Consider the following 23,972-nt stretch of genomic DNA (forward strand, 5'->3'; position numbering starts at 1 on the left):
TGTAATTTATTGAAAATAACAAACATTTATGGTATAAACGAATTTGGAAAGCCTTGACATAAATAAAACCGACAAATAGTGAATCAGTTAGCATATCTATTACAGTGTCAATATTTAATGAAAGTCAATTTTACTACTAGACAATGTTTGAGGACTGTTAATTTGTTTTATTATATATTTTGTAATAATGTCTTTACCTGTACAATGACAAATGATTTGTCTATGAACAAGGACGAGAAACTGCGCACGGCTTCATCTAAAAATAACTTATTTCAATATAGTTATATAGTTGTATTAATTCTTTATTTGATATAAGCTATTCACTCCAGTGGTAAATCTGATGGCTTGCAACTCTTAATATTAGGTTTCAATATTCTTTATGAATACATTACATATAGTTCATTCCATAGCTTTGTGTTTAATATCAAACTAACAGATAGAAAAAGTTGGAATTATTTGAGTTTTTGTCTACGTGGTTTGTTTGCTTTGATTGGAATTTAATATTAAGATGGATATTATTAAACGCAGCGCAGTGAACAGTGTGTAATTTTTTTTCATTTTACAAGATGTTTCTAAGCAGTGAAATAGAACGGAAAGCAAAAGGATTTTTTTTTTATAAAACTATTTTTTCCAACACATCGCTGCTAAAAGGATTTGTGTACGTTTTTATCTCTTTGATTGTTATGAATTGTACAATTATGATTTGTAACTTTATCTGTTACGCCATATTCAGAACTATTATTAATTCCTAAATAACCTATCATGAATGAAAGTTCTTATACCAAATAAATAATTAAAGGTTTTATGTAGTTAGAGTGAAATAATTTATTTTTTAAATATTTCATGTTTACCATATTTATAAACTTTTCATTACACACACACACACACATATATATATATATATATGTGTGTATGTGTGCTCTTGGTATGAGATCACAAGAACGTGGGTCAGGTGATTATGAATTATTAGAATGACATTTAGTGAACTCAATCATAGCTATTGAGCGTTAGTGTTAGGTTGTATTAAGTAGAAAATACGAAACAGTTATTACTTTATCTTTGTTTCAAAATTTAATTAACCAAAATTATCTCTCAAACTAAGTAACAGGTGTGGCTTTATCGTTATTACGTAGAGTTGACCAGCTATTAAATTTCCTAATTTTGAAAATAATATAAAGCAGTGATCACCTAGCGGCATAGCGTCCTAAAACTAAATGTAGAAGTTAACATCTTTAGATCTAGACAGGATCAGTTAGGCCTATGGTAACTCAGAACGTCCAAAACTAGACTAGTTTCAATATTAAAGAAAGCTCAAATTATAAAATTACTTTACCATTGCAAAAAACAGTAAACCATATAATTTACTACACAGTAGTTTAGCGTTTATACCATTTGACAAGTTCAACGTTTTACCAAAAAATAAAACCCTCCAATTATTCAAATTAAATTATTCAAACAGAACTAGTACCAAACTGCTGTAAAGATTATGTCTGGGGAAGAGACTAATCCATTTGCGGTGAGTAAGTTAATAAATGTATATAATAATAGTAACTTGAATTAAAAAAAATATTTAAGTAGTTTAGCAATGATTATAACCTAGTAGTGGTGTTAATATTACTAATAAAAGAAGTTAATAATTTACTAATTTTCAGTGATTCGACCAATATGGTGAAACTGAATGTCATAACTTAACTACAAGAACAGAATTAATCAAAGTCATTAAACCAAGTGAAAGTAAACGTTTGACTAAGGTTTCCATCCAAACAGGTTTTAAGTAGGGAATATTGTTTTTTGAAATTTGAAAATTTGCCATGTCATACAACTAGAGGAAATTGCAATGCAGTCTGTTCAAGTTAAAAAGCAAATTATGTTTTATTGTTACCCAGAAGTGGATGATATTGTTTACTACTAAATAAGAAAAAATTTTGTAAAATGTATCAGTCTCAACCCAACCCTTCATGTCAAATACTAATTACTATCTTCAGATCTTTTCAACAGAACTTTAAACCTGCTATACCTGTTACAGTAACATATGAACAAGTAGTTTTAAATGGGTAGTTTCAAATAAAATAATTAAAATTTTTTTAGTAATTATAAGAAATAAAAATACAAACTTAATGTTTTTTGGCAGTAAAGTTGTAAAATATTTTTTTCTTTCACATTCTGTTTTACAGTTTGAAAATGTTTTGTAAAATAATTTTTTAAAAAATCCAATCTTGAGAAAAGTAAAAATTTACACTTGCTTTTTTTCTTTTAAAGGAAAATCTTGATTTTTTTTTTCTCTAGAATATGCAAAATACTGGAATCTATTATACTGTTTGTGGCATCTCGTTTCATAAGCCATTCACTTCCATAAAAGAAAGAAAATATTTAAAGAGGATCCTATTTCTTATATTTCAAATACTAAACTTGTGTCATCTTATTCTGTTATTTTCAGAATACAGCACAAAGAAATTGGAAGTTTTTATTTTATAATTACCCAAATAATCTTAACAAGTGAGGGACAGTAAGAGTCAACTTAGTCTGTAGTGTTTGCCCTGTTCATTTCATCAAGAACCAGTTTGCTCATATCCTGCTTTAACTATTTATTAATCACTCTTTGGACTTTTACAATCCATTATCCCACTGTCTGAAAGCTAGTCTAAAGGCTGGCCAAACTGTTTGAAAAATAAACTTAACAGGTGACTTCTAACCTCCCAACTTGGATAAGATCACCTTTTACTTTTCTTTTAAAAAACAAAAGTTAAGAAATCTTAACCTGTACCAATAAGGTAACTCTTCAGTCTCAGGAATTCCCCTTGTTCAAATAAGATAACCTGTTGATTCCAGAAGTTGCCGTACTACCAATAAGATAACATTTCAATCCCTGACGTCATCCAAGCACCAATAAGATAACTTGTTATTCTTGTGTTTCATCCTAGTACCAATAAGGTAATCTTTGAATACCTGGAATCATTTTAGTAGTTTTTCTCTAAACCCTTTTCTCAAATATCTGGCAGCAAAAATAAGTTTTGCATATGTGATCTCTAATTTCTAAAAATCAGGAATTAATATCCATGTAATTCACATCAATTCCAATATTTTCTACTAAATGATTGTGGATAGGACTATATTTGGCATTTTCTCTTGTAAACCTAAGAAGGAAACATTTAAAAACTCGTCTTTGTTAGCCTAAAAAAAACACCTTAATACCAGCATCCTCTACAGGCCTGTTCTACATTTTAATGATTTGATTACCTGTAATGTATATACAAAAGGTATTGCTATTAGTTTTAACAATGGATTCTTGGAATTAAAGTTTCATTTTTTTTTTTTAATATTTCACATGTAGCAGAATATAAACGCTAATTATAATTCACTGAAAAACATTGAAATATTTGACATAATACTAAACACACACCACTGCTTGAAGCTACCAACTTGTGTTTGTTCCGTAAGCAATGTATATTTATTCTTTGTGTAATGTTACTGTTGCTGACACTTAGAATGTTTATTACATCTATTTCTATTATTTTGAACTTGTTAGTGTTACATTAGCTTTTAATATACAGGATGTTTTGCATTGTTAGCTTAATGTATGCATTTAGGTCTAATCTAAACTTTTTCAGCTGGCTTTGCTGTGCAAGAATGTATTGGGTTAACAATCTAAAATATTGTTATATTGTTAACCATAAGGGTTACACAACTGATTAAACAGTCCTTTCTAATCTTTGTGAGTAAGAATGGGAAAAATATTTAGTTAGCTATACTGAATACTGGGCTGTTTTGCTTTCATCTGCATAGTTTGGTAATTACACTTGGGTCCCACAAAGTACTCTTTATAATTAAAAATAAAAACAGTGTATTGGTATTACAGCCATTATTACTGTACAAAAGCTAGATTGTACATTTTCTATATGCTACAGCTCCCAACTCTCTAAATATTGCAAAAGTTGGGAAGAAATATGTACTTGGAACTAATAAATATGTACTATGATGCAAATAAAATTCATTTAGGTGAAAATTCTTTATTCTAAATTAAAAGTCTGTGAAACAAAAGTTCAATAATTCTATCCATCACCAGCAAACACAGTTATATCCCTTGATAAGTATGTCGAATCTCTCTATCATCATACCTGACACTTTGGTCTGTTGCACTTTTATATGAGTAATGCATCAAGTATGTTAGTATTCTTCAGTAAATTGAATTGATTTAAAGCTGCTACTGTAATGTCACTGATGGATTACTAAAATAATTGTCTTGATACTTATTCATTTCTTCTTGCTAAGTTTAAGCCAAGAAATTATTTTTAAAGATAACGTGGACACTTCCTACTTGCTAAATGAATTTCTTATATATACTAGTATTAACACATGGTTATTGTTTGTTTTTAAAATATGCAGTAATCCCATATAGATGTTTGATGTTTAAAATATTATTGCAATTAGAAATTAACCAGTTATCTAATTTATTTAAATAAATTGTTTGAATAGGATGAACAAAAATACTCAGTGAAGATTTTTGTCATCAGAATGTTCTACAGATGGTCTCTTGTTAATTGCTGATTTTGATTCAACTTATCTGATTTGATGATTATTTTATTTGGTGAATATAATAAAGAAAAAAATAAAACGTTTACAAACACTGAAACTTTATAAAACCATAGTACATATGTATTAAATGGTAAAACATTTAAACAAAGAATTGTACATCAGTAAAATACATTTACTAAGTATTAAACAGTCTCTGGTCATGTGACTGTTTTGTACAATAAACATATTTTTGTATCAAGGTAAGCTAATTGAAGTTGTAACCTGTGCTGAAAATCTTCAACAAATGTTGTACATTTGTTACTGAGTTAAACTTCTAATAGTTTTCTTTGTTACCAAGTTAAACTAGTCTCTAAATTCTAAGAAATCTTATGAGAAATATAACTTAAAAATAACTGAAATCTTAAACCAATATATCTTTTCTACCATTATATGATAGTCTACTTTTTTGCTCTGCATGCTTGAACTTATTTTATAGCTGTTTTCAAAGCTGTATTTCATAGTAAATGATCAAAGTAGTTGATAACACTGCATAAAGGTTTCAACCAAGGTTTTAAACAAATCAAGAAGAGGATAATATCTCAAGGGATGATAGATTAATACCAGAAGGAATTATTCTTTGAGATGGGTAGAAAAAAAATTTAAATCGGTAATTGGGTTGATTTGTTTACAGACAAAACTATTTGAATGTGAATTGCTCTGAATATACTGATTCCAAAATATTTTTGAGCTTATAACAGTACTGGGGCCTTAAGTTTTGTATCTATAAAAAGCAGTTATTCAAATACTTTGTAAGCACTCAGGGAAGTAAGAAATCTCAACCCATTATTTATTAGGTGAACAAGTACTTAGCCAAAGTAAAAACCTATTCCTTTTATGTTATTCAAGTAACTTAAATTTGAAACCAAACAGTCAGAAAATTTGTATAACATCTAATTGCTTTGTAAAATAAAATTTTTCATAGTTGTAGTTTTTATCATACAAAGTTTGCAAACTGTGAGGAATTGAATAGGGATAAAATATTTAAATAATGGTATTGTGTTAACAAGTAAAAACAGTGTTTAATCTCACCGCACTAGCTGCAGTAAGTTTAATTTTCACAATGGTGTGGTAACAGTTAACCTTTTAAAACCTAGATATAAAAAATACTATAAGCATATTTTCAGTGTGTTTCACATGAGAGGAGAGACTTCCACCGTTATGGTGTTTTGGACTAATCAGTGTTGGCTGTACATTACAAATGTAACATAAGTTAAAATAATGTAAATATGTTCTATAACTGATTTGTTCAGTTGGATTTTAGTTGGAATTCTAGTGATTTCAAAACTTATTTCTAATAATGTGATCAGTATGAAAACAATATTTCAAATTTTAAATTAAAATTAATTACTTGTGGTGATATTTGAAAAAGTAGCTCTGAAGAGGATACTCGTTTTAAAAAAAAAAATTAAGTTGTTACTTATACAGTGATATGGATTTCATTTTCATGTATTTTATACATTAACAACAATCAATACAAAAATATATTTTTTCTGAGTTAATTTCTAACTGGTAATGAATCATTTCTGTAACAGCTCTGCATTATTGGAGCTACCGGTGTCATAAACAGTACTAACTTAGACTTGTTGTTAAATTGTATAAAAAGCTAGACAGATAAACATTATTGTGTTGACTCAGAAATAATCACTTATTGCCTAAGTCCGTAACTGGATTGTCATAGATTCTGGCTGTGTTGTTTTCAGAAAATCTAAAAAAATCTTGTATATAGTTATTCATTTCTGGATAACTTGATCCATTTCCCCTAGATTTGTGTTTACTTACCCAACGTTAAGGAATAGTATAATGCATTATAAATATAACTCACTGTAAAAGAACAGTAAATTTACATTTTACATAATGCTTAAGTAGCTAGAGAGTTGGGGTTGGGTACTGTTAGTCATTTACTTTCCATCTCATCAACAGTTCCAAATTAGTGACAATGACAAGTAGCTTCAGTAGCTCTACAGTCACAAAATGTGAGTATTGAACTCTGAGACCTTTTAAGTCAAGAGCTCTCTTCATTAAACTTAACAACAAACATATTGACAGCATTTCAATTACATTGGAAGTTGAAATAACCAGAAACCTTAATTCCATTTATTTCATTATTTTATTGATAAATGATTTAATTGTAGTTTCAATTAATTATTTGAACAATCAAAAACTGTCATAATCAGAACAGCTATTTTCAGTTAGTTGATTATTTTCATGACTTTGATTAGTTTACAAGACAAAAACTGATTTCATAAGAACTCAAAGGTAATTGATTATACAATTAAATTGCCCATTATTATGACTCATTTCTTATTGATACTTCAGTGCAACTTATTTAACTCAAATCTAAGCATCCAGTTTATAAAAGTAACTACTGGTTAAATTAATTAGATTTATTAAACAGGAGTTAGAAAATATTTTTTACCAAGGACCAACCTTTTTTGGTATAGTTGCTGAATAAGTTGGCACAGTTCAGTTGTTCTGTTTCTTAGTGAGTCAACACTAAGTTTACAGTTTTACAGTACTAAAATCCAGGGTTTGAGTCCCTATGGTGAAAAGAGTGCAAATGAAGTATTGTGTAGTTTTGTTCTAAATCACAAAATATAAGTTAATGATACTATAATATTAACATTTTAAGTTCAGGTGTTCTGTAAGTAAAAAATACAGTCTGCAACTGGTTGAGCTTATTTAGGTTGTTTTCAGTTTTGTGTATATTACAGAAAAATGTTTCTTTACTGGAAAGGTTTCAGAGAAGTACAACCAGAATAATGCATTATAATAACCAATATGACAAAACTATTCAGTGTATTTCGGCCACTCTTTGCTCTCTGAACAAGTCCCTAGATCTATCTTTTCATATCTGTATTGTAATTAAACAAGTGAATTAAAAACATTACATCCATTGTTTTCTGGAAAGTTTTAAAAAGTAGAATTAATAGAGAAATAGTTTTTGTCTGAAGGCAGTGTTTATTCTGTTTATGGTTTTCTAAAACATTAAATTTTATGTTTAATGTTTCTATTTCCAGCCTTTAGCAGTTAAATTTTAGTAGTTGAGATTTAACTGTTACCAAGCCTCATTATTGGTTACCTTTATTTGATTTATCTACAAGTGACAAATAGCTGTTGTAGGCTAACTAGAGATTTTGAGGCTCTTCATGATGAACCATAGTAGACTTGTCTTTCATTATAACATTCAGTGATATGAATGTTAGGGTTGGATAATAATAAATTAAATTTTTATTATTTAAACTGCTAATCATTTTTTCTTTGTACCTTTAGTAAGTGTGGTGAAAAATTTCCCAGTTCAAATAGATGCATTTAGTCTTATTTTTGCCTTGATTATTCCTATGTTTTTATGTTGTTAAGGCTATTATGAATAATGAAATATCTTAAGCTAACTTTCATTATGAAATTTTATATTAAAATTTTGATAATACAAGTGAATCACAGATCAGCTCTTCACATTTTTAAAAGCAAATCTTAAAACACTACAACGGTTTTTGTTTTCATGGACAGTTATTTTTTTTTATATTTTAGACAAACTTGTATGCAAAGATTGCTTATGTAATCTCAAAATGGCAAGAAATCTCCATTCTTACAATTTAAGGTTAAAAATTGTGTTAATTGCATGATGCTTGGTACATCTTATGATGAACAACAATACAGTTTTAAAGAAATACATAATTTTGTGTTGGTGTCTTAATAAACAGTGACAGATTGGACTGTATCTTATAGCTGAATATTACATAATTTAGCATATAGCTGCACAGTGCCAATTTAGGATAAATGGCTTTTTTTTTTCTATTTTAAATAACTCTTGTCATTGCAAGATCGTAATTTATAACTGTAGAAATGAGAGAGCTATTATTGAGAAACTCCATACATCTTGATATAATTGACTTCTATAGTAAGGGTAAGTTTTGATGTTTGCAACAAAATGAATATTGATTTTCAGAGAACCTTTAATAAAAGTCCAACAAACGACTCCTTTGTATTTAGTAGTTTGAGTTTACTTGGCTATGAGTAAATAATAATAGTTTTATAGCTTTCAGAAAGTTAATTACATTTTATTTTTTAACTTTCAAAGTGTGAAATAAATTTCCCTATTTTTGTGTCATACAGATTTAACAGAATCTTGAAAAAAGCTAGTTGTTTGGACTTGTCTGACTAGATGAGAAAATTATATCTTATGTCATGGTTTTATTATGTTAGTTTTTCTTGTTGTTAGTGTACTAGATAATTAAAAGAATTGCTTGGTTTAACTGTAGGATCCTGCTGTCACACAAGTGACTGGACAAACAAGACAAACTCCATCAAATTTTGAGGACTATAATCCCTTTGCAGATACTGGAAATCAGAGCAGAGTTCCCCCAGTAAGTATCATGATGTCTTGCTGTGCTTTGTGTGATAAAATGCCAGCTATTTTGGAAAAGTAGGATTTAGAATGAAGTCGACACCAATTTAAAATGTATCAACTGTACAGTTTGTATTAGTGTTATGTTTTCTGTTTAAATAAATCTCAGTACATGTGTTGGTAGAATGTACAGAGATTTATTTAAACAAAAAACGTTATCAAATGTATTATATAACATTTTGTTTTGAAAAAAAACTATTGTCAGTTTCACTGAAGAGTACAGCCTTTGTCCCTGTGGGAAAGTTAACAACTAACTTGGATGAATTTGTAACTACTCTTGTGTCATGGTTAGAAAGCCAGGAATATTTTGAGAGTGAGAGGAAATTGTTTACTTTTTTATTATTCTGTGTTCCTTCATGCATTTGTTAACTAAATAAATGTTTTTAGTGTATTATTACCAATAAAATAAATTGCCATCAATAATCAACGTGAAAAAAAATTTCATAAGTGCCTTATCCCTTGTTTCTTTATTTGTTATTATAAAGTAACTAAAATGTAAAAATAGGAGAAGTTTAGTTTAGAAAAAAAAGGTAAAATAAATAATAAAATTAAAATATTTCTGGAAGCATGTGCTAGAGCAGCTCATAGTTGCTTGTGAGTAATGTGATTCAATAGTGCAACATGAGCTGCACATTCCCCGAGTGATTTGCAACTTCTTGATGACGAGAAACCTGCTTGAAATAAAAATATATCCTAGAACGTTTGGTGTGGGTATTAAAACTTGTATTGTTAACCAGAGAAGGCCGAAACATTGTTCTCTACGTATCAATAAAAGTGTTAACACCTATACCAGCTGTTCTGAAATACATTTTAATTTATAACTTATAATGATGCAGATAGAAGTTAGACATAGTTCAAAGGGGGAAATCAAAATGATCAATAAAACAATAATTAAATTATAAATAGGATGTATACTGTTATAAGCTTAAAACTACTTAGAATAAATTATTGTAGTTTCATGTTACAATTTAAAATCATTTTAGAAAGAAGGGTGATTTAGGTTTATTTAATTTGTTTTTGGTGGTTACAAGGTCACTCAATTTGACCAATTCCATGTAGATATGGTTGAGAAAATAACAAGGTTTTACTGCTAAAAAATATTTGAATTGTATTTTGTAGCTTTTATGGATTACACAAAGAAAATGAAATTTTTAGATGAGAAAAAGTATTTTCAACATGAAAGTTACTTTTCGGAGTATTCAGAACAAAGTCCATGTATTCTTAGAAAAATCTTTATTTTAGTTTATTAAAAATACTTACATTAACAAAAGACTAAATTTTGTTAATATATACACACTATTGAAATTTAGAAGTATTAAATGTATGAAGACTAAATGAGGACAAAGAGATCATGAGGTCAGTCAGGTTGACTGATCCTGAGTGTAAAACACTGTATTTGAAAGAAACTTGTTGGTGTTGAGACAATTATGCTCAGGTATCTTAATTGAAATATCTACATTACAGTTTGACTTGTGTAAACAGATATATTCTACATTCATTAATGTTTACTTATAGGCAGTTTTGAATCTTATGTAATGTTTAGTTTTTTTCTTTTGTACAAGCATCTGTTTGTAACAGGTTTGTTGAAACTTCTGAGTAACAATTTTAAACTTTAATTTTGATTTGAACTTGACAGTGCCTATTAGCTTAGTGATTTATTGAAAGTTCTGTCATTTGTTTGTTTATTCATAATGTTTGTTCATTCTCTTATTATACAGCAAGTACGTGGTGCTTCCCACCCTCCTCAATATCGAGATGATCCACCTTCTGGTGAACCAGCAATTATAAAGCCTGTTTCCGAACCCCCACCCACTTATACACCATCGGCATCACAGTCTGTTAATCAACAGGATCTCCAGAAACGTCAGCAAGTATGTCTAGGTGTACAGCTCTCCTTACCTTCAATTTACATATTTACAAATACTAAATATAAATTGTGCAACATTATTGTTGATGTTTGCACATCATGTCAAAAAGCAGTTGTTTGAAATACTCTTATACTATAATAATAATAATAATAATAGTTAATAGTCATTTATTTTTTAATTCAGGCCCCTTCACTGTGATAGAAGTGTTTATTCTTTGTTCAGTTGGGACCTTTTGTAATTTTATGTTGCAGTTTTATTTATTTCCTTTTGCAAAACTTTTTGTAATGTTTGCATCATTGTTTCAAAGCTATCAAAACAGGATGTATGATTTTATGATAGAATACTGTTCGTTTTTTGTTTTGGAATATCATATTTGTCTTTTAGTAGTACTTTAAATAAATTTTGCATGACATATGTAGGCTTACTATGTGATTTATTAATTTTTATATGTACCTGTAGGGACACATGCACATGCACACTTTACAGCCATCCTGTATTCAAATATTATTTAGAATGGCTTCTCTAACATTCACTGTTTCAATTTGTGGGAATGATAGGAAGGAAGCATTTTGTACAAGTGAAAACCTTGTAGGTTTTTTTTGTTTGTTTTTGATCATGACTAAACAACTACATACAGCTGCAGAAGTAAGATGGTATGTATTCAAACCTATTGACAGTTTATGGTAAGTAGTAGGAAAAACATTTAATATTAGAATAAGTATAATTGTTTCAAGTAATAGTATAATTTTTAGTTTGTTAGTAGTGAAATATGATTGCATTAATGTTTGAAATGTTGTACTTAGTATAATGTAAAAATAAATTCAATCTACACACTGGATACTGCCAATGAATTTGAATATCACTTTTTTGTGACAAAACTCAACCAGCCAAATTTTTTAACAAACAGGGTGTCTGAAAAGTCTAGATCCATATGTGATTTGCATACTTTTTTGCATGTACATGACTGATTATGGCATTGTCAAGACATCATAGGGTCAAGTTAATCCTCACTTGTTTTGAATTACAAGGACAACAGGTGGAATATATTCCATAAAATTTGTTGAAGTTCCTATGGCTCTATACCATTCAAGACATCCTGTAGTTTGAAAGAATATTATATGTGAATTTTGTGTTTTCTCATGGTAGTCATCTCAGCTCCATATAATGTTTTCATTGTCTAGTTGATTTAGTACAAGTTATCTTTTATGGTTTGTTATACTGTAGCTCACTAAAACATTCATCAATTTTTTTTGCTTCTTTTTTTTCAGATATGGTCATTCATTACATAAAATGATGTAAAAAATCTACACTAGCTACCTTTTTAATGTGTTTTAGGACATTAAGTAACTTAATTTCATTAACTTTAGTCCAATATTGTTCCCATTGTATTTTTATATATTTTATTAGTGCTTATTGGCCATTGTTTTTAATTTTTTTTATTAATTGTTGTTTTTCATTGGATGCTCATGAAAAGAAATTAATCAAAATTTCAATATTTGTAACATTTCACAATCACGAAGTGTTTCTGAGAAGTTATTTTTTTCAGGAGCTAGAACGAAAAGCAGCTGAACTCCAGGAAAGAGAACAAGCTTTGAGAAATGTTGGAACAGATGGTAAGTTTTTTTGTTTTTTTTTTGAAACACCTATTCTATATTTAAGTATTGCATAAGCTGAGATTTGGTTGTTTTGAGTGTACATAAATGGTCAATGGTCAAGCAAAACAGCTATTAAAATATATACTTCTTAAATTGGTAAAATATTAAACAGATTTGTTTATTATACTTATGTTCTCAGTACAATTCACATTGTAACATTGTATATATATTCCACAGTAACGGTTCATTGTTATTTTCAATAGATCATTGTTGATGATATTTAACCAAGATTCAAATAGTTAATTCTATAGGAAGACCTAATTATTACCCATTTCTAAGGACAGTTTTGGTTTCCATTCTGAGTTAAGGATTTATTATTATTATTATTATTATTACAGTTCGAGCAAATAATTGGCCACCTTTACCAGCCAAATGCTGTTTCGGACCTTGCTTTTATCAAGATATATCTGTGGAGATTCCCATTGAATTTCAGAAGACTGTGAGGACTATGTACTACTTATGGATGTGTAAGTTTTGACCAGATGTTTTAAAATATGGATTTGAGAATTTTGTATCACTAATGTTTAACTTGTGGGGGAACAAATTAAGTTTTAGGCAGTTACAACTGATAGAAGTTATATTTGTTTTTTCACAAGTGTTACTTTTCGAACATTTTTGTGAAATTAATATTGTACTTCTAAATCGAAAACTGTAGAAATAAGAGACTGTTATCAGTTTATTTAGCATAGTGAATCTTACGAATCCAAAACTAGAAATAATAATTTTTCTAGATACCTTTTGTTTTTTGTGAAGAATCTCTTCTGTAATGTTACTTTAGTTTAACCTTACTCTAATTGTAAGATGGTTCTAAATTAAACATTGGAAACTAAAGCTGTTTCACAAAGAATGTAAAATCTTCCTTTTTTTTTTTATGCTTTTCTAAGCACTACTAAAGTTGCTTGAATAAATATTTTCATTTAGTTGCCAACTGCAGAGATGCCAACTATTTCAAATGACTGAGCATAATGATTGTAGACAGAGCTCTTTCACAGTTTGTCCTTCTAGATTTGCCAGAAACAAGACAATCTGGTGTACGGGGCCTCTTTTTTTCTATCTTGTGAATGATCGCATTGGTGTTTCTATGCCGCTTAGAAAACGAGAAATACCCATCTACGCGAGCGCTGATTGGCTGACAAGCACTGATGACGTAACTATGGATTCCCCCCACGTACCCAGTATGGAGAAGCACCTCACTCAAACTGTTGGTAGACGTCGGAGATACTAATATATTTTTTATTATTTCAAGCACAAATATGATTATTGCAAGTAGCCATTTGGACTATGTTTTATTTATCAAAATTTATTTGTATCTCATGAGAAATTTTCTTTTCAACCCTTTCAAGCCCTGTGGAGACAATTTATCACTTTATTGTATAGGCCTATAATAATTTGGGAGTTTCAACAAGTTGTAATATTTGTCTCTATGAGCATATAGTCATAATGTATACACCAAATCGTATTGATTATGCTCAAATCATAATGGTTGGCATCTCTGCAACTGTGCATGAGATTTTTCTTAGCTAAGGGACAAAGAGGCTTAGGTGAGGACTACTTATTTTCCAAGCTTTATATGTAATTGAAGTTTTACAGGCTATATAACAAACATGTTTTTTTTTATAATTTGATGTAAATTAAGAATAAACTGAATGAAACAACGATTGTAGTTTATAACATGTACTCCAAGAGCCAATATGAATATTGCATGATTTTTTAACGTTCAGTTTATTCTTATTGACAAAGAATTATTTGCTTTCATATAAGTTTGTATTCTTTTGTTTCACTGAACTATTAATATATTTGGAATTAGGTGTACAGTGACAGAAATATACCACACATTGTATTTTGTTATTCATTTCTCCATTGCATATTGAAATGTAAACTACTGAAATATCTGATGTTCGCTTAACTTGAATTTCTTAATTAAAAGCTAAGATTATGATAAATAATTGTGATTGTCTGTTACAGACTGCAGTCATTTAAAAATTAGGTGTTCTTAATATGATTACACAGTTTTTGACTTGTCATTTTACTGTGTGTTTATTGCTATAGTTATAATAATAATAAATAAAATAGTAAATTTTACTGATACAAACAAAAAAGTATTTAAGGTGTTCTAGAAGTTATTCAAATGAAATATGAAAGCTGTAAATAAATATATATTAGCATGAAAATCATGATTTACTTAGACTGAAGTAATAATAACTTTGTAAATCCACAGACAAGTCTTTAATAGAAATAGTGTTATGTATTAATATTTCTTGAATGAGTCTCTAATTTATTATTCTAAGTATATTATATCTTATGATTTCAAATAGTCAGAAATTTTGATTTTAGTTTACAAGTTAATTCAATTTCAATACGTGTTTTATGATGCTAATAAAGTTGGCACACAATTTTCTTTTGTGATACAAATGTTTTAATATACAAATAACAATGCAATTTATAATAATGGTTATTACATACAAGAGTTTTACAAACAATACTGAGTCTTCTATCTGGTCTGGAACTGAATATTTAATCATTGGTTCATAATGAATGAATAAATTCAGTGTTGATGTTGGTACAGTTCACTTAATGGATAGGGTATCTCGCACTTCTTGCATGTGAATTTTTTCACCGAAGTTATGTGATGTCTTTATAGAAACCCTAACATTCCGAGTTAATTCTCATTTGTTGAAGGGTTTGTAATGTTCAAAATCTATAAATGTTCCTGTTCAAATATCTATAGTTTTCGAATAAATACGTGTTTATCATAATTGTATCTTTTTGAGGTTTATAATGTACTGATTGTAGCAGACCAGCAATATATTATTTAACTATATCTTGGTGTGTTGATTTATAAACTTTATGGCAACATTCTTGAAAGTTCACTTGGCAACAATATTCAAAGGTATGTTGATGCTTTTATAAAGTATATATTGTTGATTCTTACACTCGAGAATCTTCTACAAATTTAGAGAGCAGATGGGACTTGCACAATACACATTTAACAATACAAATTACACTATTAAATATATGTTAAACTGAAACAAACATAGATATTGAAATAAATCTTTTATTTATTATACTTTGTTTAAAAACTAGATTTCTTTATGTACAAGACTTGTAATTTTTACTTAAAGCTTACCAAATTTCTTAAGTTTTAATATCTTCAGGGATGTGTACAGTTTCCTAGTTGCATGTTGGTTACTAGCAAGATTAATGAAATTTACACAGCTACTATGCTTTATTTTCATTTTATGATTTTGTTACTGTACTTTGGAACATTTCAGACATGAAAAGCAATAAATGAAATGGAAGAGCTTGGGGTAAAAAGCACAATCTGTTTACAGAATTCAACATGCATACTGTGACAGCTTCAATGTTGACTGACCTTGTGAAAATGTTTATTTTTTGTTTCATTTAGGTTTTATCTAATTTAAAATTTTTGATTTTTACATTTTAGTAACGTTCAATTAAAACTTACTCAAAAAAAGAAAACCACTAAAATTAAACAGATAATTTAGGAGTAAAGACCATTTGTACCTGAAGGCTATGATTTAATAAGCCCACTTTTTTTCTGTGTTGATTGTCCAAAATATAATTCATGTAGTTTTCAAATGCATTTTATAACACAAAAAATAAATCTGGTACCAGAATGAAATGTTTTGAAACTATTAATTTATCTGGCTTTTTAACTAAGCTGTAAATAGGTTAAATTCTGTTATTGCTCTAAGAGGAGGCCCGGTATGGCCAAGTGGGTTATGGTGTGCAACTCGTAATCTGAGGGTCGCGGGTTTGCATCCCTGTCACACCAAACATGCTCGCCTTTTCAGCCATGGGGGTGTTATAATGTGATGGTCAATCCCACTATTCATTGGTAAAAGAGTAGCCCAAGAATTGGCAGTGGGTGGTGATGACTAGCTGTCTTCCCTCTAGTCTTACACTACTGGGCCTGGCATGGCCTAGTGCGTAAGGCGTGCGACTCGTAATCCGAGGGTCACGGGTTCTCACCCGCATCGCGCCAAACATGCTTGCCCTCCCAGCTGTGGGGTATTATAATTGTTACGGTCAATCCCACTATTCGTTGGTAAAAGAGTAGCCCAAGAGTTGGTGGTGGGTGGTGATGACTAGTTGCCTTCCCTCTAGTCTTACACTGCTAAATTAGGGACGGCTAGCACAGATAGCCCTCAAGTAGCTTTGTGCGAAATTCAAAAACAAACAACAAACAAACTTACACTACTAAATTAGGGATGGCTAGCACAGAGAGCCCTTGAGTAGCTTTGCTTGAAGTTCAAATACAAAAAAACCCACGAAAACTGTACTCTAAGCAATGATCTCACTTAACACTTGTCATGATTTTCTTGAGAATTGTCAGTTTTTTGCTAAAGCTAAAAAACTTAATGATTCCTCTATATCACAATATTCCCTTTTTGTAAGTTATAAAAAATGTTTGTAGGCAAGTAGGCATGTGTAAATAATTGGTTTGAAATACATGAAAAGGTTAGAGGTACTTCTCTTGTAGGTTTGACAAATTTCTTGGTATCTCAGCAAAACAAGGAAATAGAAAGTTCAAGTTTTCATTCTTTTCAGTATGTGTAGTTTTTCTTTGAGCATTATAGAAACTGTGTTTTTGAAGTTATAAATTCTAAATGGTAATGATCAGAGGGCAGATATTTTGTGGCAGAAGAGTGAAGATTATGAATTTACTAAAGATATGCTTTTAGAAATAAGATATTAACACTTAAATGATATTAAAATTTGAATTATTAATTGTATTTTAATGCCCAGTTCATTGTTATACAGTTTTAATGAAGTTGTTTAATATAAATTTTGAATGTAGCCGTAAAGAGATCATAACATGAACATTTCAAGGTCAATGAAATTGACGGGTGCCATATACATAAGTACTAGAATACATATAGGCTATTTTTTTTTTTTTTATCAAATGTGAGAAATATGAAAGAGTTGAGATATTTAAGAAAACATTTACAATAGCTTGACCTTCTACAAGTTGTTGAATTATATTGAAATTAGTACATTTTGTTTTCTGTACTTGTAGTTTAAAGTATGTTATACCAGCTTATCAAATAAATCTTGTAAATGTAACCATTCCTTTATGAATTCTTCATTCAACTTCATCGTTCTACCATTGTATTGAAGGTAGATGAAGTTATCACTCTAGAAAATTAGAATACAATCTGTTTTGATGAAGATTTATTGACTTTAAAAATGAAAGTTTTAATTTTAGTTGAATGAAGTGATCCTTAACTTTATTGTACATTGGACTGAGACTAACATATTTTATCTTTCAGTTTACTTTTGTGTTCTATGTTTGAATGTGATTGGTGCTTTTGCGATGTTTATCACTGTTGGTGGCGGAACTACTTTTGGATTTGCCCTTCTAGCCCTAGTCCTCTTCACACCACTTTCCTTTCTCTGCTGGTTTCGTCCATTGTATAAAGCTTTCAGGTAAAGGCTGATTTATTTTGTTATAAAATTATATTATGTAACATTGATGAAGTATATCTTAAGTTTTAGATGGGAAGTGTATGTAATCCACCTCCATAACCATATAGACCTGCTTGAAACTGTAACAGTGATTTTAGCATGTCATTATATACATGCCATTTCAAAGTAAAAGAACTTCAAGGAAAACTTTTCTCTATTGCAAACCTAAAATAAATACACAAGCAAGTAGATTACAATGACATTTAACTGGTATTTTTACAATCATTCATCATAATTATGAAAGTTATACTTTAGTAACTTAAGAAAAACAATAAAAAATAAAACATTTCACTATACAAACTGAAAAGTCACTTCTGAGTAAAAGTAGAGAAGAATATATTGTAAGTTGTCAACCATATTAGACCAGTATTGACAAGGCCTTTCATCTAATATCAGAATCCATTAGATTGGCTAGGACACAACAGACGTAGTAAGTCGACTTTTCTCACTATTATCCCTTGCATATCAGCTTTATTTATTTTTGACATCTTTTCATTCTCCATTTCTCGCTTATTATTCCATTACAAAAATGCATTCACTCATTTTCCTGCTGTAATTTTTGTGTGTATGCGATATTTGAACATATTCTGTATATATTACATTATAGACATTAGTTGGATTTATTATCAATCTGTCCAGTCTTATAGTGGTTCAAGAAAGTGCTGTTTATATTACTAGTTTTAACAGACACTAACTATTATTGTGTAAACCAGACTGAATTGTAATTATTGTCAATTTAAGTCATAATAGTTTAGTTTTGGGAAAAGATTGCTAACACAACACTTTTGTGTTTTGCAACATAAAGTATTTATTTTCATGTTGTTAAAAGTGATGTTAAATATTATTTTTCATTAAAAACTTAACCACAGAATATTTATTTCACTCTTCTAGAAGTGACAGCTCCTTCAGTTTCATGGTTTTCTTCTTTGTGTTCTTCTTTCAAACAATCATTTCTATCCTGTATGCTATTGGAATACCAGGGATTGGTGGATGGTGAGATTTATATCTTGTTTCTTTAGCATTAATTATTCTGCAAGGATTACAAATCCTGTTTAGTTTTCCTAAGTTATATCAATATTAAATTTGTTTTCAGAACTTTGTGGAAAGGACTTTTTTATACATAGACATGTACCATTGAACCTCACATATTTTACACCATAAACACACAATTTTGCAAAGCCCAATGAAGACTTACCTTGAGGAAAATTTTTTTTTAATTTTAGCATATCATTAAGTTTCCTTATACGGGCTTGATCTTTTCAGCTGACCTTGTAACTGCCACGTAACCATTAAATTATACATCTTGTAATTTTAAAGTAAGTGCAGCTTCATGAAATTTGGCAGGCTTGGAGTAAATATTACAAGGCTATTGTACTCAAGAATCACATTTTTTAATTAAATATTCCCATGAAAGACTTGTCTTTGAATTTATGAAACCTGTGCTTAGTACGTTTAAGGGGAAGATAATTTTCATGTTAAGAATAAAAATACTTTTATGATTTTACAGCTTCTAGATTTCATTCAGATCCTTCTGAGTAAATGTCAGTTGTTTTCTTCATTAAAACTGTATTTTGTGTATTATTTCTGCACTCTAACACTACTTAATGGCTCTGCTTGATTCAATGACCATGTAACCATGACAGAACAAAAAAGAAATATAAATTACCCTTTTTTTCTAGAGAGATTGTACATTTTAATAGGCAATTAAACTCTTTATTTTTACAGTCAAAGATAATAGATTGTTTTTGTTTTTTAAGTTTGCATTTAGATCCTCTCGACTATGGTGATAGATGTTCTCGAAACCACATAATTTTGTGAACAATGGATCCAGTTATCAGCAAACTCGTATTGAATACCACAACTCTCACACCTAGCTTGTGCTCTTCTTGATCACAAATACTTTGTTTATTTCATTTAAAATTCCTTATCTAACCTAATAATTTGCTACATTTTAATTCCTTTATCCATTGTAATGTGGTTGGGTGTATTCCACCTCGCCCATATTTCCAAAAATAACTATGAAGCAGTTATACTGTAACTTTTTAATACATTAATCATATTTTCTCATTACACAGTTTACCAATAAACATTACAAGGCATTTGTACCCACATAGCTTCAGATTTTTAAATTAAGATTTAATATTTTTTAAATTAATTATTTGCTCATGCGTTTTTTAATTTTCTAATGTTAACTATCTAATACATGAAATAACTTTGATTTTAAGATTAAAATGTCCTTTTATGCATCAGAAAATTGTCAAATATCAAAATCTCCTGATATCCTCTGAATAATTATCAAATGTTTTTCATTATAAAAAAACTATTTCATCTGTTACTTTCACTACTATACCTATATGGGCTTGGTTAATTCAACAGACTTCATAACAGCTATTAAGAATAGTATTCTAGTAGACCAGTGTTTTGTAAAATACAGTTAAACTTTGGTTATAATACATTACATATGTGTATATATTACTTCTAAAATTTTAGGTACTTTTCTTAAAACATAGAAAAATGTCTGTTGTAGTTATGATTTTTTTTTTATTGCTTATTTCAAAACCACACACGCACACACACATGTATGAAATGGAAACATTATGGCAAGGACCATATAGGTAAAAGGAACATACGTTACTGTGCATGTCACATATTACATATTAAACATTGGATTAAAATAAACAATGTACTTTCACACGTACCTTCCACAGGTAACTAAAGTGAGCATCATACAATATTTTAAGTTGTTGTTTATTCAATAGTTATTGTGTAAGATATATCCTCTGTAGTATCAGATCACATAGTATATTTGTGAAGTGGTAATTCATTGTGTTAAATACCATGATTTGTGGATGGTAACCCATACTAATTGTATTTTATGAAGTGTTATAATATTTATTGTTTAACTGTTGTATTTCTAACTATATTGTACTTTCTTTGTGATAAGCTTTTGAAGAACAGGAAATCTTGAATTTATTGTGTCAGCTAATATTACATTACTGTACACTGAGTTTATTGGATGGTGACACATAATGTGATGTTTGTTTTATAGACATATTGTCTAATTTATTTCCTGTTTAGAATGTCTCATTCAATATACTGTATTTGTTAATAATGCACTTTCTATTGCTCTTTGTTGATGGCCTGAACAAACTGTTTTTTTTTGCACAGGATGCTTTTAGCCAGACTCTGATTGACTTCTGGTAGAGTTTGCTTCCACTTTAATTTTGAAAATTTACCATTTTTCTACAGGCCCATTTAGGACTCAACCAAGCTAGAAGAATAGAGTAATGCTGCTTTGAATATAAATATTTGTACCAAACTTTTATCCAAGTATGGGGTATTTCCAAAGCTGTTCCAAATGTTGGATCACTACTATATTAAATAATGTAACATCACATCAGTTCTATATCTGCTAGATTAATCAAAATACTGTCAAAAGGTGTGAAAATCATAGGCTTCTCCCTTTGTAAAAAATGTAAAACATATAGTATACATAGAAACACAAAATGGTAACTGTAGCACAAATATCAACTATTTTTTTATGGATCTTGTTTTGATCATTTTAATCATGAGTTCCTATCTAGGTTAAAACTAATGTCTTAAGGAGGTATGGTAATTAAAAATCTGACATGAGGGAAAGGAATAATGATCTGAAACACAATGTTGTTAACTTCTGCCAACTGGGTCCTAGTCCCACTCTAAATAGAATCTTATTTTCATTCAGTTTTCAAACCAAAACAAAATATTTATTTGTGACCAAACCATTTTACATGTAAAACAAAAACAAAGTCAGAATAAAGAGGTCATCCATATAGAGATGTTATATGTATGTATGTATGAAAAAAGTTGTATAAAAATGGAACCTTGAAAGATATTTAAAAGCTAGTAAAATAAACAAATTGGAAATACCTGCCCTTCCCCGTGTGTGAGTGTGCATATCTCATTTCTTACACATCCCATTTCTTCTTGAACAGTCATATTTGTGGAAATCATGCTCACTCTTCAGAGATGTTACTTGTTCACATCATAACAATACTGGATGCACTAAGGTCACTATTGACTTGTTGCAGATTTGAGCCTTATCAGAAGTTGAGTATGTTACATTAGAATAATTTTTGAGCCTCACCACATCATTACAGTTGATGTAGCCATGTCTGTCCTTACTCTATCTGACAACTGTTCATAATAACAATAGTCCTGCAGTGTAGCTTGTGGTTTTAAGCTCTCATATTCTAGATAGTTTACTCCCTCTGTCACCTTCACCATGGTTAATCAGTAATATCCACAACCTTCCAAGAGTAGTGATTAATGAAAAGTTTTAAATAATACTTTTAGGATGTATTAATGGTTTAAAATTTGCCATATTAAAGTAAAATTAACTTGAATATATTGTAAATGACTGGTACAAAAATATTAGTTTGTAATCTTCATCAATTTGAATGATAGTTCATCATAAAGATAATTTAATTTGTGTATATGTTGAGTCCTTGAAGTTACAGGTATTTGTGACAATTAAAAAAACTTAATTTCTTGGACCTTTTCAGTGGCATTGTGAATGGTTTGGCCTCCTTGCAAACTCAACCTGTGACGATGAGCAATTATGCTGTAGGCGGGATTGTTCTGGTCATTGGATTCCTATGGGGTGTGATAGCTGTTACCTCCTCCATCTCATTGCTTAAGGTTCAGTTGAAACTCCTTAACAATGAAACTTAGTAATGTATTAAGCTATGACACTAAAACATTTTATAACAATATATGAAGTAAAATTTTGTTCTTTCTTTAGATGGTATCTTGTTCTCTGACAAGAAATTACTGTACCTGATGAATGAAGAAACATCTTTCACACTTGAGATTTGCTCTTGACTTTTGGGTTTCCATTTGCATGAAGTGATATAAAATAACACTAATGAGCATAATTAACAATTTCTTTTACAGAGTTAATTGTGGCTGTATTATTTTTTTGGAAACTTCGTTTGCTAACCTTTACTTTTATTTTCTTGTTACTTTAGCTAGAAAACAATGCTACTAATGCACCTTTTAATGTGAGGTAACCTTTTATTTCATTCAACTGCATGATGACTGAGTTGCATGTGCTGTAATTATTTTTTGCTCTTTTCTTTCTTCGGATAGTGGCTTTATCCAAGGAATAAACAACATTGATTCCCATTTAGCCCTTGCTATATGTGTTCTGATTGTTGCAGTTCTCCATACTATATATGCTCTTGTGTCAGTTCTGATGATTTTAAAGGTAAATTTTTGGTTTTTTTTTAACACTTCAACTATATTTTCTTAAATTATTTTACTTTCTAGACATTTTATTAACATTTTCACATTTTATGAAGACTTTTTTTTCTTTTCAATGTTACCAGTGTTTCAACATACAATAAAATTTTACTGATGAGTTTTAATCATTATTAGATATATATAAAAAAATTTGTCAGTATAATATTTTGTTATGAATCAAATTTCCTTTTATTAGTTTCTAAATTTTGTAGATACCATGTCTGGAAATAACAGCATTGTTCTTATCAAACATAAAACTCATTTTTCATCAATGTTTTAAAATTTTAAAGGGTATTTAAGTGTTTTATAAAAGTCTTATTACTGACTGTATATATTCACGAAAAATGAGGAGATCAGTTAAGAGTTGCATGTTTACTCTGTAACTCAGCTGTTGAAAGAACTTCAACATTAATGTTCCATATATAATGTTAAAAGGTAGATAGTTTTAAGGGTTTTTATTGTTTTATACACTTCTAATTCCATACCCAGAAGAACATAAACAGCAGTTGATCTAATGTTTAGGTTTTTGTTTGTAATGTGCCCTCATGTGTATTACCTATTTCTTGATTGCATTGATCATTCAAACCAGACACCCTCGGTGTGGATTCCTGTACATGGTGAGGGGACCTCCCAGGGAAGGTTCTGTTCTTTCAGTTTACCTCCTCTGGGATCTAACCATCCACCCACGTGTTTGCCCTG

The 23,972-nt window shown here is 29.5% G+C and overlaps 1 protein-coding gene across 3 annotated transcripts in view; it reads left to right on the forward strand.

Moving 5' to 3' along the window:
* The first annotated feature begins 904 nt into the window (after positions 1-904).
* Positions 905-23,972, forward strand: part of LOC143239597 (secretory carrier-associated membrane protein 1-like) — a 38,246-nt gene continuing 15,178 nt past the window's right edge. The window contains exons 1-9 of one of the 3 annotated variants that reach the window (XR_013021253.1): positions 918-1,516; positions 8,832-8,936; positions 10,696-10,848; positions 12,392-12,458; positions 12,839-12,967; positions 17,795-17,951; positions 18,882-18,983; positions 22,535-22,670; positions 23,121-23,238. Coding sequence is in view for 2 of the 3 variants with exons in the window: in XM_076480819.1 (XP_076336934.1) it covers positions 1,487-1,516; positions 8,832-8,936; positions 10,696-10,848; positions 12,392-12,458; positions 12,839-12,967; positions 17,795-17,951; positions 18,882-18,983; positions 22,535-22,670 (879 nt within the window). In the remaining variant the exon portion in view is untranslated. Of the gene's footprint in view, positions 1,517-8,831; positions 8,937-10,695; positions 10,849-12,391; positions 12,459-12,838; positions 12,968-17,794; positions 17,952-18,881; positions 18,984-22,534; positions 22,671-23,120; positions 23,239-23,972 lie in introns of all 3 variants that reach the window. The other 2 variants (XM_076480819.1, XM_076480820.1) reach the window with 2 other exon arrangements.

Source organism: Tachypleus tridentatus, chromosome 13 (genome assembly GCF_004210375.1).
Source record: "Tachypleus tridentatus isolate NWPU-2018 chromosome 13, ASM421037v1, whole genome shotgun sequence".
NCBI lineage: Eukaryota > Metazoa > Arthropoda > Merostomata > Xiphosura > Limulidae > Tachypleus > Tachypleus tridentatus.